At 39.5% G+C, this 16410-nt stretch overlaps 1 protein-coding gene across 7 annotated transcripts in view; it reads right to left on the bottom strand.

Moving 5' to 3' along the window:
• Positions 1-299: 299 nt before the first annotated feature.
• Positions 300-16410, bottom strand: part of LOC139629369 (microtubule-associated protein tau-like) — a 100634-nt gene continuing 84523 nt past the window's right edge. For 5 of the 7 annotated variants that reach the window (XM_071491942.1, XM_071491939.1, XM_071491937.1 and 2 more), the window contains 6 exons: positions 15575-15631; positions 12366-12458; positions 10481-10562; positions 10271-10380; positions 9875-10064; positions 300-7907 (listed from right to left, as the gene is read on the bottom strand). In XM_071491942.1, the coding sequence (XP_071348043.1) occupies positions 7903-7907; positions 9875-10064; positions 10271-10380; positions 10481-10562; positions 12366-12458; positions 15575-15631 (537 nt within the window). In that variant the 3' untranslated portion in view covers positions 300-7902. The remainder of the gene's footprint in view (positions 7908-9874; positions 10065-10270; positions 10381-10480; positions 10563-12365; positions 12459-15574; positions 15632-16410) is intronic. The other 2 variants (XM_071491940.1, XM_071491941.1) reach the window with 2 other exon arrangements.

Raw genomic sequence — 16410 nt, 5'->3', positions numbered from 1 at the left:
CAGTGTGTAAGTTAAGTAAGATAAGATTTTATTGATTCCCTGGGGAATCAGTACATAAAGTAATGAAAATTAGCCCCACTCTTACCGACTGCAACATGTTCACTTTCTGGCTTTAAAAATAGCAGTGCACTGTAAAAAAAAAAAAACACAGCTCTTCTGATTTCGGCATTGGTTAACAGCCACTAAACAGCTATGGAAGGTTAAAAAGATTAATCAATATGTATCAAATAAATAAAATACAGTACATAAGTAAACATGTATAATTAATGTAGAAGAAATAACACAACTGTGACACTATCTGATCTTTTGCTCATCTTTTTATTTCTTGATTAATATTCACATCACGGGTTAACAATTAATCACAATGAACATCTCTTTCATACCAAATATTCAGAATTGGGGAGATGAGCTCTATCTAAAAGGACAAATGCCTCTAATGACCAGCAGTCTGTTTGTTGTCATCTGCATGCTCTTGCTATGGTGTTGTGTCCTACAGTATAATACAGCCCACTACAGTGGATCCACTCCACAGCACTGAAAAGTAGATTATTTTGCTTGTTTGTACTGACAGAGTTGGACACGTGGCTGATATATCAGACTAAAATACAGAAAAATTAAGAAGGAAATTACCAAATTACAATACTGAGAAAGTACAATACAGTCCAACACAAAGCCCTAATTTTCCACTTCTCTGAGGATTAAACAGTTGGCATGTTGGTCTTACTGATTTAACTGGTAGCTGCAAATAGAGAAAGCTACTTTTCAGTGCTGTGATGCTGACAAGCCTCTGTAGGTGGGAGACACAGCTAGGGGTTCCGGGTGCATATCTACCAACACTGTCTTTATTAACTCTTTCCCAGTTACCTTTCAGGTGTTTAGCCGTTTAACTTTCTAAGAGTGAAAATAGGTCCAAATATTTTCAGTAATTTTATCCTTTGTTATTGACGCTGATAAGATAATTTGGTCAGACTTCCCTTAATTCAGTCCTGTGTTGGTAGGTATGTCTAGGTGTCTATATCGGAGCTGTCTAATACAGAACATTACTTTCTACCACATGCCAAAAGACTAAGTCTCATTGCCGTTAGTCTATATGGGGGTGGCGGTATGCGGGAGAAAGGGCTGACCAGTGTGTGTCAGGTGTCATATGCAGTGCATTTCAAACTTAAGTGGAAACCAACCTGACTCTTTATTTCTGTTTTAATGAAGTTTGCTAACCAAGTTTGAAAACCTTTGATTTCAGGTTTTCTTCCTGTGATACCTCTGCAACTCATAATACATGCAACCATACCAAACATGACACACACTGCCTCCCTTCCTGCTCATCAACTTGAATCCAGTAAATAGCGTTTCCATATGTGATCTATCTTCTAAAACAGAACAGAGACAAACCTCATACATGAATTCATAATCTTGCATCTTTTATACATTTTGAAAACATTCTTGAAACTTTAGCAGCCCTTTTCTTGGCGGAAAAAAGGCAGACTGAAAAAAAGAAAAAGTACACTTTTCCTTTTTTAAGCTTTCAATCTTAAAATAATACAATTATTAACCTTAACGGCAACAGGTTTATGAACATTAAAGCTCATCTGTCAACATCAACCCTGTTAAGAAGTCAGTTTTTTCCTTTTTTTTTGTTTGATTTTAATTTATTTGTGTCACTTCTGATGATAAGAACATGGTTGTGACTACAGTGCATTCAGAAAGTATTCAGACGCCTTCACTTTTTTTGCAACCTTATCTTAAAGTCATTTAGAAATAAATCTTACCCCATCAGTCTGCACTCAATGTCCCATAATTACAAAGTAAAAACTGAATTTAAGAAACTATTGCAAGTTTCTGAATGCGCTGTAAATACAAGGGACAGTGTGAGATACTAGTAGAAGGGTGGTATTCAAGCGTTACTACTGGGGACTCAAACAGTTAATGGGATGGATATCAGAGCGAATATGGTTATGTCATTTTGTCCAAGCTGGAAAGCTTCAACTTTAACTTTATCCTTTACCTAACTACTGCACACTGGTTACTGCTGAGTCCAAAAGCATCAATCTAGTCTTAAACCTAATAATTTCCTCTGAGATTATATTAAAGTTTAACTTTAAGCAATGAGGTGGCCTCTTTCTTCTTCCCTACCTAAAGGGAATAATTACTTCTATTGGATAGCTCCATGTGCTACTGCTTTAGCATACAGTATGTCAAGTATGGACTGACCGATATTAGATTACTGAGCCAATACTATGCCAATATACATTTTTTTTTAAATTGAATAAAAATGCAAATATACATTGTTGCAATAAACACATAACGTAAACATTTTTCATACTGAACCCTTAAATTCACTTCTGATCAAGATATGCACTGCACAGGAAAAAATATCTAATTTGTCTGTTTCGAAATTACCTGAAACGTAGCTTTGTTGTGTAAATACTACAAATTCTACTCACTTATGAATACATTAATGCCAATATATCTGCTATAAGCTTATAACACTGGGCTCTAATGTTAAGTTTCAATAAATCTTTTTATACAACTTTGGCCAGGGACCTTTGTTACATATGATCATCCACCTTATTTTCTGTCAGCTTTCCACTGTCTGACTAATAAAAGCAAAAATGCTTCCAAAATATTTAAAAATATCCATGAATTACGAGTAATGCAACTTTGTTATCCTAAAAATATAAGGAAATAAACAGGCTAATAGATTCCAAATTTAGAGGGATTCATGAACATGAAGTGTGAAAAATTCCATAATATAGTAAAACTTTTCTATTTAAATTTCAAGTAATTATGCCAAATGTTACGGATATCTGGAATCAGATTTTCTATGGCTTGTACATTTGCATTTACTCATTTGGCAGATGCTTTTGTCCAAAGTGACTTCCAAGATACAGGTACAAGATACTTGTAGATACAGAAATTATAAAAGTGAATCACAATCTTTATGATTAGCAATTTCCATTTCAAAAATCTTCTGTCTGGCAAACAGATAACACTTTAAATCTGTCTGTGCATCATTTTCATCAAATCTTATGTCTGTTTTATAGGTCGTGGAATAAACCTCATCGGTTTAGATGCATCTCCTTAAAATGCAGTTGCTGCAAGTTCCTAATTTAATTTCTTTTAGTGGAATTTTATTTACTTAGAATTACTTAACATACCATATGCTAAAGGACTGAAATTCATTCATGACATTTATGACGTTGTACCAGTCATAGTCTTGAAGTTCCTCTAACCTCACAGAAACTTGCCCATTCAGGTAAATGAGACTTTGAAGCTTGGCCAGAAAGTAAGAACCAGTGAATGTTGACAGGAAGAACATGAGGGAAGAGGCTCATGAAGATTTCAGTGTTAAACCATCATTGCTAATAGCAAAACACAGATAGCCAAAGTACCATTAAAATCCATTAAGCTGACCAAGATAAAGGGGTACCAATACAACTTCAACTCATCCTGTCACATGGTAGTATACTCTTCAACTGAGGTTTTCACATATGAGCCACATATGTCATGTGACATGTTCTACTTTTAGGCAACTCATGGGAATGATTTGGAGAAAACAGTACAATATATAATATGAGCAACTTTTATATCACTTCAAGAAATGAACAAGACTGTGTTCAAAGTGCACAAGACTTTTGAGTCTTACGGGGAACTGTACATAGTTCATGTGATTTCGATAGCATTTAGGGTTCCAGACACAATAATATAGTGTGGCCATCAAAGCTAGTTTACGTGAGAACAGCATGTAACTCTACAGCAGCTTCTCTAATGATGATGTCAGGTTTCTCAGTCAGTCTCAGAGCCAGACTATCAGTTTTCCAGAGGCTACGCAACACTCTCTACAGGATGGATGCAGTAGTAACAGTTCACACATCTAATGAGTACTGCAACACGCCACTAACATGTCACTAATCTGTCATAGTTTCAGCAGAGACCATCCCAGCCTCTAATGCATAATGCAAAGAATTACAGTGAGCAGACAGTGTTGTCTCCTTTAACATGGCTGCTTCTACTCATTTTATTGATGTGGTACATAACAATGTTTCTGGTCTGTGAATCAAAGTCATGTCACAGTGTTGTTTGAATAGAAACTAAAAATGGCAAAACTAAATTTAGGTGATTTAAAAAAAAAATAATAATAATAATACAAACAAGCTAAAAAAGGAAAAAGTAACATTCCCTACAATTTTAGGCTTTTTTCTCATTAACCGCTGATTTTGATTTTCTTTAAAAATGAGTGCGCTATGACCATTTCAAATTGTCTTATCACTTAAAATGTGGATCTCTATTTGTCAAGGACAGATTTGTTCACTTCGAAAGACAACTTCAAAAACCTCTGGATGGTTCCAGCTGCAGTATTTACAGGACTTTCTTGGTTTGGCCTTGCTTAAATACTACTGCATTCATGGCATTTCAGAGCTGCTTCCAGTGTTGTGGAATTATTTTTCATTCGTTTTTGGGGTTTTTACCTTTCAGAATTTTAGAAAATCTGACATTTAGAAATGTATCTCTAAGATTATTTTGTGTACCCAGTGATATCACATACAAAACAAACAAGAAAATACTAAACTAAAAAGTAAAAATAAACAGAGCAGGAAAAAACAGCATTTAAAAAGCTATTTGTGTCCATCTATTCAGAAACTGCTGCTCAGTGGTCACCTCAAGTGGCAGCAGCTCTCAGTAGGTTCTACTCGACAGTCTCTAGAAAATAAATCAGCAAATCACTTAAAAGTTGCAAACAAAAGTACAACTTCAGACTTGCCATGAATGTAACAATATCATTCCCTTAAACTGACAGATCATCCTGCAAGTGATCTTGCTGCTCTCCTACCCTGTTAACCTCTGTGGTCATTCTCTGTCTGTCTGTCTCCCACGTGTATGCACAGATAACAGGAAGCGTTCCCAACTAAGATCACTGTATTGCTGTCAGAGAGCTGGGGTGGAACACTGGGAGAGGAAATAGACAAGAATGAGGCAGGACGAGGTGAGCCTATGATGCAAATGTCCGACAATGACTATGACAGGAACAACACACCAACACAGCTCATCATTGTTTTAACGATATCAGCATAGACCACCAAAACACAATAAAGAGTTGGTCTCATTCTACAACAGAGAAATGCTTTTATGAGCAGCATTTTTGGGTGCTGATTTGTGTTTGTATTATACTGTATTTGTGTTTATGTGCTGATTTCTGTTTGTGTGTGTGTTTGAATGTGTGCATGCACACCAACAAGCATGTGTGTGCTTTCCTGTATAGATCTGTGCTTATTTGTATGTGTGTTTGTGTGAAGAAAGTTAGCAGGTTTCACAGAGAGGATTCTAAGACGCACCAGCTAGTGGGAGGACTTCAAAGGAGGTGTGGCTCTGCAGCCTCACCCCTCTCCACCGGGACGAATCAAATGACCAGGAAGTGCCACATGCGCGAGAGGAGGAAGGTGCTGTCTGTCTGTCTGTCTGTCTGTCTGTCTCTAATAGCCACATGTACACTGTAAATGTTAGACACTGCTCAGGGTGACTGCTGGGCTCCCTCACTGTGGAGTTCAGATGTATGAATGGGACTGAAGGACACACAGGAGGTTTGGTATCACTGTATTGCTGTCAGAGAGATGAGACAGTGAAGTGGGAGAATAGGTTGCATGTGCAGCGGCAGAAATAGACTAAAACTTTATGGCCTGAGTGTGTGAGCTTATTTAGAGATAAAGGTTAGTAAGTGTCACTCTAACATTGGTCTGTTGTATAAGGTGCTTTGTTGTTCATCAACCCAAACTGAACGGGGCTGCAGCGCTGAAATATCCATAATAGTTTATGGACTTGTGCTAAGACCATGTAACCAGGAAGAATCTAAATCAACGTGTTACTGGTATAGGCTACCCTGATGTCTGAACAAACATTCAAGATGTTGTGTTACTGTGAATTAAAGCCCCATGACACCAGAAAGTTGCACAACAAAATTAATCTGCACATCTTCCTGAAATATATGGTTCTAGAGGCTTGGAGATGTAGGAACTACTCACAGAGCTAATTGGTGAACTATAACTGCTGGCTAGTAACCACTAAGACCCTAGCGAGAACATGCTAGTGCTAGTCAGTCGAACAGCTCTCTGAGTTTTCTTTTATGTTGTCTGAACTGTGCCGTTTACACCTCCCTGGCATTTTGTGTCAAGACTGTGCATCATTTCATTCAATAAAAAAGTAACTGAAGAAGGGAAAGAAGCTCTATGAGCTAGCGAGCTTGCTAACTGATAGCAAGCTTGTTAGCACATTTGCTAACGTCGTATTAGTGCTTTTGACTCCTCTGTTGTTAGTGTCTGCAAACCATACCTCTTTTGTAGAGCTGCTGATACTCTGAGAGGGAAGGTTTAAATAAAAATGGATAAAAAATTAATTGGTAGGTCTGAAGGTGAAAAATTTGCACGGTTTTGTGAGAGAAACCACTAGTTAAGGTGATTCCATTAAAATGAAGTGATTTTGCCAGAAGATTTCACCATTTTAAGTGGTGGTGAGCCCCAGCCTTTAAGGAGCAGCAACAAGAAAAGTGCTACATACAATATTATATATTTAATATATTGCATTAATGCTTTCACATTACTTCACTAAAAGGTGCAGCAGCTAGCAGTTTTACTGCAAGATTTAACACTCATCATACAGTGTTAAATACGTCTGTTCACAATCACTCCCTCAGCTTGAATTTGTGTTCACTTCTTCAAGGTCAAGCACTGTCATCTTAACTCAATACATGTTTGGCTTCAACATCAAGTACCTGTGTTCCGAGCTAAATCCTTCTTTGAGCCAAGGCTACTCAGAGAGGCAAAAAAGATCCTCAATCACTCTACATCTTTCTTGATGACTATCAAGCACTAATCACAAACCATCTGCTTTAGTGTAGCCTTTAAAGTTTCTCATAAGTACTGTCAATGAACTCATTTTTTCTTGAAACATAACACAGGACTTATCCGACATCCCATCACTTTCTGCACTGACTTTGAAATCCACATCTATATCTAGATCTATATCCGAATTTTTCAACTGTATCTACCCTACTCTGCATAAGCATTATTGTGATAAACGTGGAGGAGACAAACCGGTGCAATGATACCAAGAGAAGTAATTAGGTGATAATATCTGAATGATCTATGATGACACATTGTGCAGTGCTGTAGATACTGTAGATTTAGACATAATTGGGAGGCTGGAATGTGTTGATTTAAAGCAGACTTGACAGTCTTTGCCCTGGTGCTGGCTGGTAAGCCTTTAGCTGGTTAAACTGGTCTGGGGCTAAATGGGCATGGACGGAGAATAGAGGTGGGGCTAAAAGTAGCATTAGCATAGGTCTGCTAATGAGGGTGTAAGATGGTGGTGTGGTTTTGACTTGTGAAAGCCAGACCAGAGTAAAGTTGTGAGTTGTGAGGGTGTTTGGGCCACAAGCACAAGTGTTCAAAATGGTAATTAGACTCACAGATGGAAATATTCTATGCAAAACCTGGCTATGCTCAATATAGTCAATACAGCATGGACTATGATAGTGGGTTCATTGCCTTGGGTTTGTTAGATTTGGGGATGAAGTCCTCTAAATCAGTGCTTACAAAGGAATTTTATCAGCCTAGTAGCTGGTGGAATCCCACACAGAGAAACACAGACAAACAGCAAGTGCTCTTCTCTGTTATAGGCAAGGCCAAAGGTCAACCCAAGGATGTCGAGAGGTCAAGGGTCAGGGTTGGTAGCAGGAAGCTGGCAAGCAGACCCAAGAGAAACACTGAGAGGCGATCGTTCAGTTCGGTGCAGCGGTGGGCGAGATGAAGGGCCGGAGGGAAGTGACTGCGCTGTGGTAAGTTGGTTGGTCTGTTGATTGGCAGGTCGGCGAGCGCCATGCATGTCCCACCAAAATCTACAGGTCACTGGGACTCAATCTGTGGAAGGGAACAAACTGGATTAAGAAAAGAGAAGTAAAAAGACTGAAAAAAAGAAGGTTGAGACAAGAAGAGAAAGTAATACAGAGAGGGGTGGAAATTTCCAGATGGTCTCTAATAGGCTGTTACTCTTCATCTGAATGGAGCCAAATTATACAACATTCCTGTTGTTTTTTTTTTTTGTTTTTTTTTTTATTGTATTAGCTCTACAGCACATCCATCAATTAGGCAGAATCTGGGAACTGCATCAGGTGGCAGAGGTCTGTTGCCTCTGAACTCTGGAGTCTGGAGGCCAGCTGCAGAGACAGAGATGGATCTATCCCATAAAACCAGCTAATCTTTACTCTCTAGGTCTCTTCATAATTTGATTTAGTGGCAAAGTGTTGGCTATTTTTACCACAGCACTCCCTTAGACGTGTAGCAGAAATCAGGTATACACATACACACTTGCATGCACACACAATATCAACTTATTTATGTCAATTTTCTCTGCAATTGACCGTTGGCTAAACCTCTGAACTTCAATTGTCCACTTACAGCTTAGCAACCAGAACTAACAACAGCGGGCCTGTCCAGTTTTGCCAACTTAGCAATTATCTTGCTACATTTGGTGACTTTTAAGACCGCTTTCAAAACAGCACCTAGCAACACATCTATTGATTGTTTTGGGCAGATTTAACTCCTTTCTCTTGAGAAGAGTTGGTAATAATTCTGAGTGAATGTGCTCTCATACAGTTGTGGCTCTCTTGTTCACCGAGTCAACCAATCAGCAGGCAGACAGAAACATAAACGAGCTGTGAATGTGTGTACCTCACAACCAATCACTGATCCCCACTGTTTGTCTGTGTGACTTCTTCTCTGAAAATACACAGTTGATAAGAGTAAGTTTATTCTTAGTGTCTGGTCTTTACAACAGCCTACATAAAAAGATTATTTGTGGTAGAAATTAGAAGTACGTTTACATGCATGTTGATTTGATGACAGCAACTTGACAATAATAAGCAAATTGGGGGTCAGTTATGTTTTGTTTGACTTACTGTGCTTTTTTAAAAGTTTGTATGTTTATAAATACAGTAGTTACATTATGAGGTCACTGATGTGCTAACTGGTATGTGACACCCCTAACAGACTGTAAACAAAGATGTAAGCAGCCTCTGTGACATCACCCACAGGTTTCTGAAGAGCTGCTTTGAGGCTAAGAGTGGGCTGCTCAGCCGTTGCCATCTTGGCAGTGTCTGACTCTGCCTAACTCCTGACTAATTGAAAAATGGGCAAAGAGTTGGGGTGTGTGGAGCAGAGACTATGGTGCCTGTCAGTTTGTGACAAGTATACACTCATGCACGTGTCATTCAAAGCCACCATGTCCTCAATTAAGCATAACAAAATAAATGAAAAAACAAATAATAAAATTCATACCCATACAGTTGAAGGAGGAAATCAGACACCATACTATAAACGTGTTTATTGCTGCCGTAAAGTTGGACATTTTAATATGGGAGTCTATGGGGGCTGACTTTCTTTTGGAGCCACTTGAAAACTCAAGTGACCGTTCAAGGAACTGCAGTTATTGGCACTTCAGTGTTGGCTTCATTTTTCAGCCCTAGAGGCCTGAGGCTTGATGTGATGTCATCTAGTGACATTTAACAACTTTTTAAAGAGGCTTTAGCTGCTATCTGTTGACAATAGTTGGCAGCACTGGGCCTCTCAAGCTTCGTCTTTATGTGTTGTTTACTTGGAAGCTGTAATAAGAGTAATGCTCTCTATGTAAAGAGTTTAGAGGGTGGTGTCTTTTGTATCCTTGTAAACTGCATTTGTGTGGTGTGAGAATGGAAAGCCTGACACTAAGTAAAAATGGTGGGGTTTAGCACATGCTCAGCTGGCTACAATCACAGACAAGCTCTTCTATCCTGTTAAAACCAATAGCTGTGTGTGTGTGTGTGTGTGTGTGTGTGTGTGTTTGCACCCACTTGTCTCAGTGATGCGCTTGTCTATGCTAAGGGGCTCCCTCAGTCCATCTCCCCCAAAAGGAGTAGGTGTGGGCTCCTTCACCCCATTCTCCTTAGCAACACCTCCTGGTGCTGTTGCCTTAGCAACACCTGCTGGTCCTGTTGGAGCGCCACTTGGGGGTGAAGATGTCTTTTCCTCTGCTTTCTCCTCCTGTTGCCAAATATAGACACACACAGGCAGGGGCACACACAAACACACACAAAAAGAACACCATGTTTTTTTTTTTATAGTGTACTACTTCTCATGCCACCACACCATCTAGTGGTGTTGGTGAGTAAAAGCACAATGAGTCAGCAGAACCAGAGAAGTTAACTGTCTGTGAGCTGTTAATATTAATGACTGTGTTTAAGTTTGACCTTGTGTCCATTGGTCTGTGTATTGCCCGGCCCCACGTTGTCCAGGGATCCAACCTTAGACTTAGCCTTAATGTTTATTTTATGGGATTCAATCTTCACATCACCACCTCCTGGGGTAAAAAAGGATAGAATAGAATAGAATAGAATAGAACAGAATAGAGTTTGAAGGGAGGAAATTAGAGGTGAACAGAAGAGACACTGAAGTCGAACCTGGCTTGTGTTTGATGTTGTCCTTGGAGCCACATTTGGAGGTCACCTTGCTCACATCCACCTTCTTGCTCAGGATCTGCACCTGAGGAGAGGGAGAGATCATAATGTAGCCTCTTTATACTGACTTACAGAGACGCTGTATTAGTACGTGAAACCACTGTATACCTCAATGTCCACACAATCCACTTTAGAAAATCACTGTCATCCATTGTCATGCACCTGGTGCATTTACAGAGAGGACAACGTGGGAGAGGATGGCATACACCAAACAAACCTACCACACCTACTATGCTTGATTCCCTGTTCTGTTCTGGGTGAAGGTGCCTGTTTGTTTTGTTAGGCCTGTGAATGATGCAGCATTTATGCAGATACATCTGGACAGGCTGTAAGTGGAGGATGGAAGCAGGCAGTTGTTTGACCGTTGTCATGAGCGTGTGTGCTCAGGATCACAGGGAGTAATCCTGAGTAGTGTGACAGCTGCTGGCACTACTGCATTTTAAAACCTTCCTTCCTGACCATCCTCACAGTGTGTGATCAAGTCAATCAGACTTCTGTTTGATGACAGAAGGAGAACTAACAGGAGGACACTCGGTGCTATTAAAATGTTAATGGAAAATAAACATTCATTAATTCTGATTGCCTGATATTAGATACATTGATATTAGAGAGTGCTTGACAGGTTAAAACACTTATGACCTGATTTTATAATATAAACACAAATATCTGAATCCTGAACAGCTGATTTAAATCTTCTTGATGACATTTTTGGCTGAGGAAACACCAAAGTTGACTTTATTAAGTGAAGAAATGTTGCATATTGGTCCGGCATTATAATGTGTTCATCTTACTTCCTTCCTATGAGATTTGTGTAGTATCCTGTTACTGCACCCTGGTAGTGCTGGCTTGTATTTGCACCTCATTTGCTTCCTGTATTTAGAACATGCCTTTCAAAATAAGGATGCTCCACTTAGCAGTGTGGAGCAAATATATAAAGTTATTTGTGTGTATGTTAATCCACTTCCAATCTTTCCTATTCTTTGGCACCAATAATGGGGAGTGTGACTTTTTATATTGCAGCATGATCAAACATGAATACATAATCATTTTCTATTCATTTTTCACTCTTCAGAGGAAAAACCTTTTGCATTTTGTTGAATTAACAACAGACAGCAAAGTGGTGACTGTGAGAGCAGCCCAGAGATGGAGCATGATAGTGCAGCAAGTGTTTAGAGCAGATGGGAACAACATCTGGAAGGGTAAGAAGAGGAAGGACCTGAGGTCAGTTCCCTTTAAGTGAAATCAATCCCAAGTGCAAATAGTGACAGCCATTCATGTGCTAATTACTGAAAACGATATGTGAGGAAAAGACTTTCTAAATTGTTACAGTTGAACTCCAGTTGCCTCTTGCTCTGACAAATAACACTCAAATCAGATTTCGTTGTGTTCGGGGCTCCAGGTAAGTATAGCACAATATTTATGGATGCAGTGGTTTAAATCACTGATTTGATTTCGTATTAATAATCAGATCATCTCATGATTGTTTAAACCAGGATAAAGCGATTTAGCCTTTTACAGCAGTCAAATAAAAGTCATATCTCTGCGATGAGGACTTCAGAGCTATGTCTGTTTTTTGTAAAGCCACATCAGGTGTAAGTGATATCATTTGCACCCAGCCACGGTGAACCACATTTACACACCAACAACAAAAATTCCTGTTTTCTCCCTTTGCGACTAGTCTGGCCTTTTTGTGGCTGCTAAGTAGGGTAAAAAAAGAGATTTCCTTTCACAGGTGTGAGCGAGGCAGCCCAAATGAGGCCACATTTGCATAAAAGGTGATAAGCATCCACCCTCACCAGAGTCTGCTTCCAGCTCTAGCAGTACTTACATTGCCACCTCCAGGGACATGTTTGATATTGTCCTTGGAGCCACAGCGAGACGTGACATGGCTGAAGTCCAACTTTTTGTGCACTATCTGAACCTAAAGACAGGCAGGCAGACACACAGATGAGCAAGAAAGAAAGAAAGAAAACAAAAGAAAGAAAGAAAGGTGTGACAGACACGAGCAGCAGAAAAGAGCAGATCAGCTGGCGGCTCGAGTTAACAGGAAACAGTAGCTTTGTGCTGTAAGTATGGAAGGAATTCTGTCATTCAAATCAAATGATTCTTCCTACACATGAGTAATTGAATCAGTGCTTGAATAATAATTATAAAATAAGTAAATTAAAGTGGTTTGAAATGAGGGTGCAACTAGTGGGACAGATTCTTAAAGGACACGTTTGTGATTTCTTACAGAAAATAAAGGTCGATTTACCGAAAGAAGAGAAACGATACTGACTAAATAACAACAGAGCGCTTCCATAAACGGGATAAACTGAAACTAAACAAGCGTAGGACAAACACTAGAAGATGAGACAGAGAACATGCAACAGAATTTAACACCGAACAGTCAGTGATTTTGTGGTAACACATGCTGTTGTAAGCACAGAAGCTGCTGCAAGCAACTAAAGAATGGAAGACGTTACTTTAAGGTAGTTCAGGTTCAACTTTAATCAGCCTGTTGCTCTGCACTGCAGTCAGCCCCTCAGTTGTAAGAGCAAAGACTAAAGCACAAAATCTGAATAAATGCTGCATGGTTGAGTTGGACAGGATGTCCGCAGCTTGTTAAAGCAAAACTTTCTGCTTTAGTTTTGGAGAGATATTGGTCCAAAAAAAAATTCTTTATACTTTATACTTATTTCTTTATACTGAACACCATCTCTTTGGTATCTCAACAAGATAATAAGGATAGTAAACAGTAAAAGTAACCCCCACTTCCACCCAGCCCAGTGATTCAATTTCCTTTGTGGTTGTTTGTTTTGAAACCCCTGCAGCAGTCGACACCTTCCTCCATTATCTCTGTTTCTGTCTTAGTCTCTTTCTCCAGGATGAAAATGGCATGATGACGCAGGTAGCACCAGCAAAGGATGACTCACTAAACAGTTAGCGCTTATACGCTTAATGCGTGAGCACACACATGCACGCACGCACGCACAGACACACACACACACACACACACACACGGACACACAGCAGTAGCCTGTAAACAGTTTTCCTCTCTCTGTTTTCTCTTTCTAATAGCACATTGTAAACACCCTAATTCATTTCAATACCCCTTAAAGTAGCTGCAAGACTGTGGTTCATCAGGCCTCTTCAGGTTCTATGAGGACTAGTCCTAATGCTGGTAACCACAGGGACAATTTCAGGATGCTGAAACTGTTTCCCCAGATTACAACAAGAAAGAAAATAACTCAGTGAAGCCCACAGTAAGTGGAACTGAAGGATGTCATGTAGACTCAAAGTGTCCAACTAAAGCTTGCACACACATTTTCACTGGTTAGGTCCTTCTCAGGATGCCCTCTGTGCCTGCCCATGCACCCTCTCTTCTGCAGCTGTTTGCAACCACTGATGTGTATTTACTACATTAATGTCATTGTGTCAATGCACTGTTTTGGGGGCAGTGGACAAATCTATAACTAGCACACCAGGAGTGAACAATAGCAGGAAAAGATTCTAGCATCTTTGACATTACTTACAACAACATATAGCATGTGTATTGTTTATTTCTATTACTTTGCTAGTTCTTCTTGTTTTTGATGTCATGAATAATTGTGAAGGTTTTCAGTAGTGCATGCATGAGCACATAGACAGGTGCAAAAAGCATACACAGACAATTTGTCTGTTACACAGTGACATCACTGTAAGTATTCATTAGCTGCACTAAGATCAGCGTTCACGGGTAGTCACGCCTCGGGGAACATAAGAACACATGGCTGCCACGTTGATTAATTTTATTTGGTACACTTAGTCGTCAGTCCCCACTGCGGTGTCCTTTGGAAAGTTTGGATGGATATAGAAGTGTAGCTGATGACAATGGTGAGATTTGGTTGAATGTGTTGAACAGTATATGATTCTCAGTGCACGTAGCTGTAAAGATGTTATGGAAATGAAAATGTAAATGAGAAGAAATGTAAATGAGGTCCGATTGACTATAATGATATGAAACCTGCGATACAACATACGAGAGACATTTTGCAAGTACAGAAGCAGAGGTAGCGCTGAAAAACACATCAGAGTTTGAGATTGCTGCTGTAGTGCTTTATGCTGGGTTGTTTTCACATTCATTTCTGTATTATTAGGCTATTAGTATTTGAGTTGTGGTATTCTGTCTTTGGCTTGATATGTTTCAATGTTCAAGATAAACACAGACTGAAGCAGCTTGCACAGCAGCTTAAAATGGACATGTTAAAATCCTGCAAAATGCACTTAGTGTGTGTTATCATTAACTGCCATGGTCAGCTCCCAGTAGTTTAAATAAAAGCAGGAATACATACCATACATGTCTTTGTATGACTTTGTGCCTAATTCCTTATTTCATGAAATAAATGAAAGGAGCTAATAAATGTGTAAATGTTAACTAATGGTAGCTAACTTTTGCTAGATGTTGCTATGTAACTGACATTAATAGCTCAGTTAAGTAATTTGAACTTTTTAGAATACAAAGAGTTGGAAATGTCCTGCCAACAGTTTTACAGACATCTCATCTATAAAGTCAGTCTATGGAAAAATTGATCTTTATTGCAGTAGCACAGTTGGCTACTAGGACAAAAGAAGAAGATTTGCCAAGCCACACCCAACTCTCTTAATCTTTATTACAGTACTTTTTGGCTAGCTCTCAGCTAGGTCACCTAATGGTGATTAATTAAAGCAACTGACTCAGCTAATGTTCAATAAAGGTTAATTATAATTATATCCATACAAAAAGCTTTTTTATTTTTTTCAATGACAATGCCAGCAATAGCCAAAGTGCTATTTTTCTGCTTGTTTAGAGTCTTGTGTTATTTGCGATTATTTGGTCATCATCAATTAGTGACACTGGAGAGTAAAGTGTTAACTGCAGACTGACATCATATCATCATATTTAACTATATTTCACGTACTGGGCAGCAAGGGAGTGGTGTGGCCTGGGTGGATGTAGAATGGACTGTGTAGGTGGTAACTGCAGAGAGAAGTTGGGAGTGTGTAAGGTGTGAGGGTGTAGATGGTGGGGGGACTCACTCTGGCCTTGGCGGCAGGGGCACAGGGGTCTGATGTCTTGTTCGGGGTGGAGGAGACCTGGGGAGACAACCACCCCCTGGTCAATAGAGCCTCAACAAACCACATGCCACAACACAGTGGGGTGGAAGAGCAGGTGGAGGGGTGGGAATATGGTGCTGATCAAATGGAGGGCAGGGGGGCTGGATGTGTAGGTCAGCAGCTGGACCAATGAGATGAGTGTATGGGCTATTACAGCCAATTAAAAGGGAAGCAAACTATATGACTGCATGGAAAATAACTGTGAGAATCAAAAAGAAGCAAACTGATGAAGATTTATAATCAAGTCCATCAGCCAAATGAGTGGGTGTATGAATAATTTTAAAACATTTGACTGCAGTAGCACCAATTACATGTAATATTTAATAATGGGCCGAACAAATGGGAGGATAAACATACCGATACACTGTATGAGATGGATAATGGCAACTTTTCAATTGGCAGTAAACTGCAGCAGAATGTGAGACAATTTTTGACCTGCATTCGTGACAACAGCCAATCAAATATCAACACAAAAAGAGCGTGAGCATATTTACACGACCAGTCAACAACACATCAAATGTTCCATAGTTCAGACAAACAACAGCAGTCCAATTCCTAAACACTGAGGATGGAAAGGTTGTTAGGTTAATAAGCTGCTGTTAAATGGAAAATATTAAAAAACACAACAGACAAGTCAATATTAATATCACCGGGGTCTGAATGAGTCGGGACCTCTTCAAGCGATGCACGGCGGTGATGTGTTTGTGTGCGTTAAGTGGCTTCACTCTGATAGAATGATTTAAAAAAAAAAGAGTACA

Source organism: Trachinotus anak, unplaced genomic scaffold (assembly GCF_046630095.1).
Source record: "Trachinotus anak isolate AG129_WGS33_773 ecotype Australia unplaced genomic scaffold, CSIRO_AGI_Tana_v1 ptg000012l, whole genome shotgun sequence".
In the NCBI taxonomy this organism is placed as follows: Eukaryota; Metazoa; Chordata; class Actinopteri; order Carangiformes; family Carangidae; genus Trachinotus; species Trachinotus anak.
The sequence above is the reverse complement of the archived record's forward strand: the minus strand, read 5'-3'. Positions and strand labels throughout refer to the sequence as shown.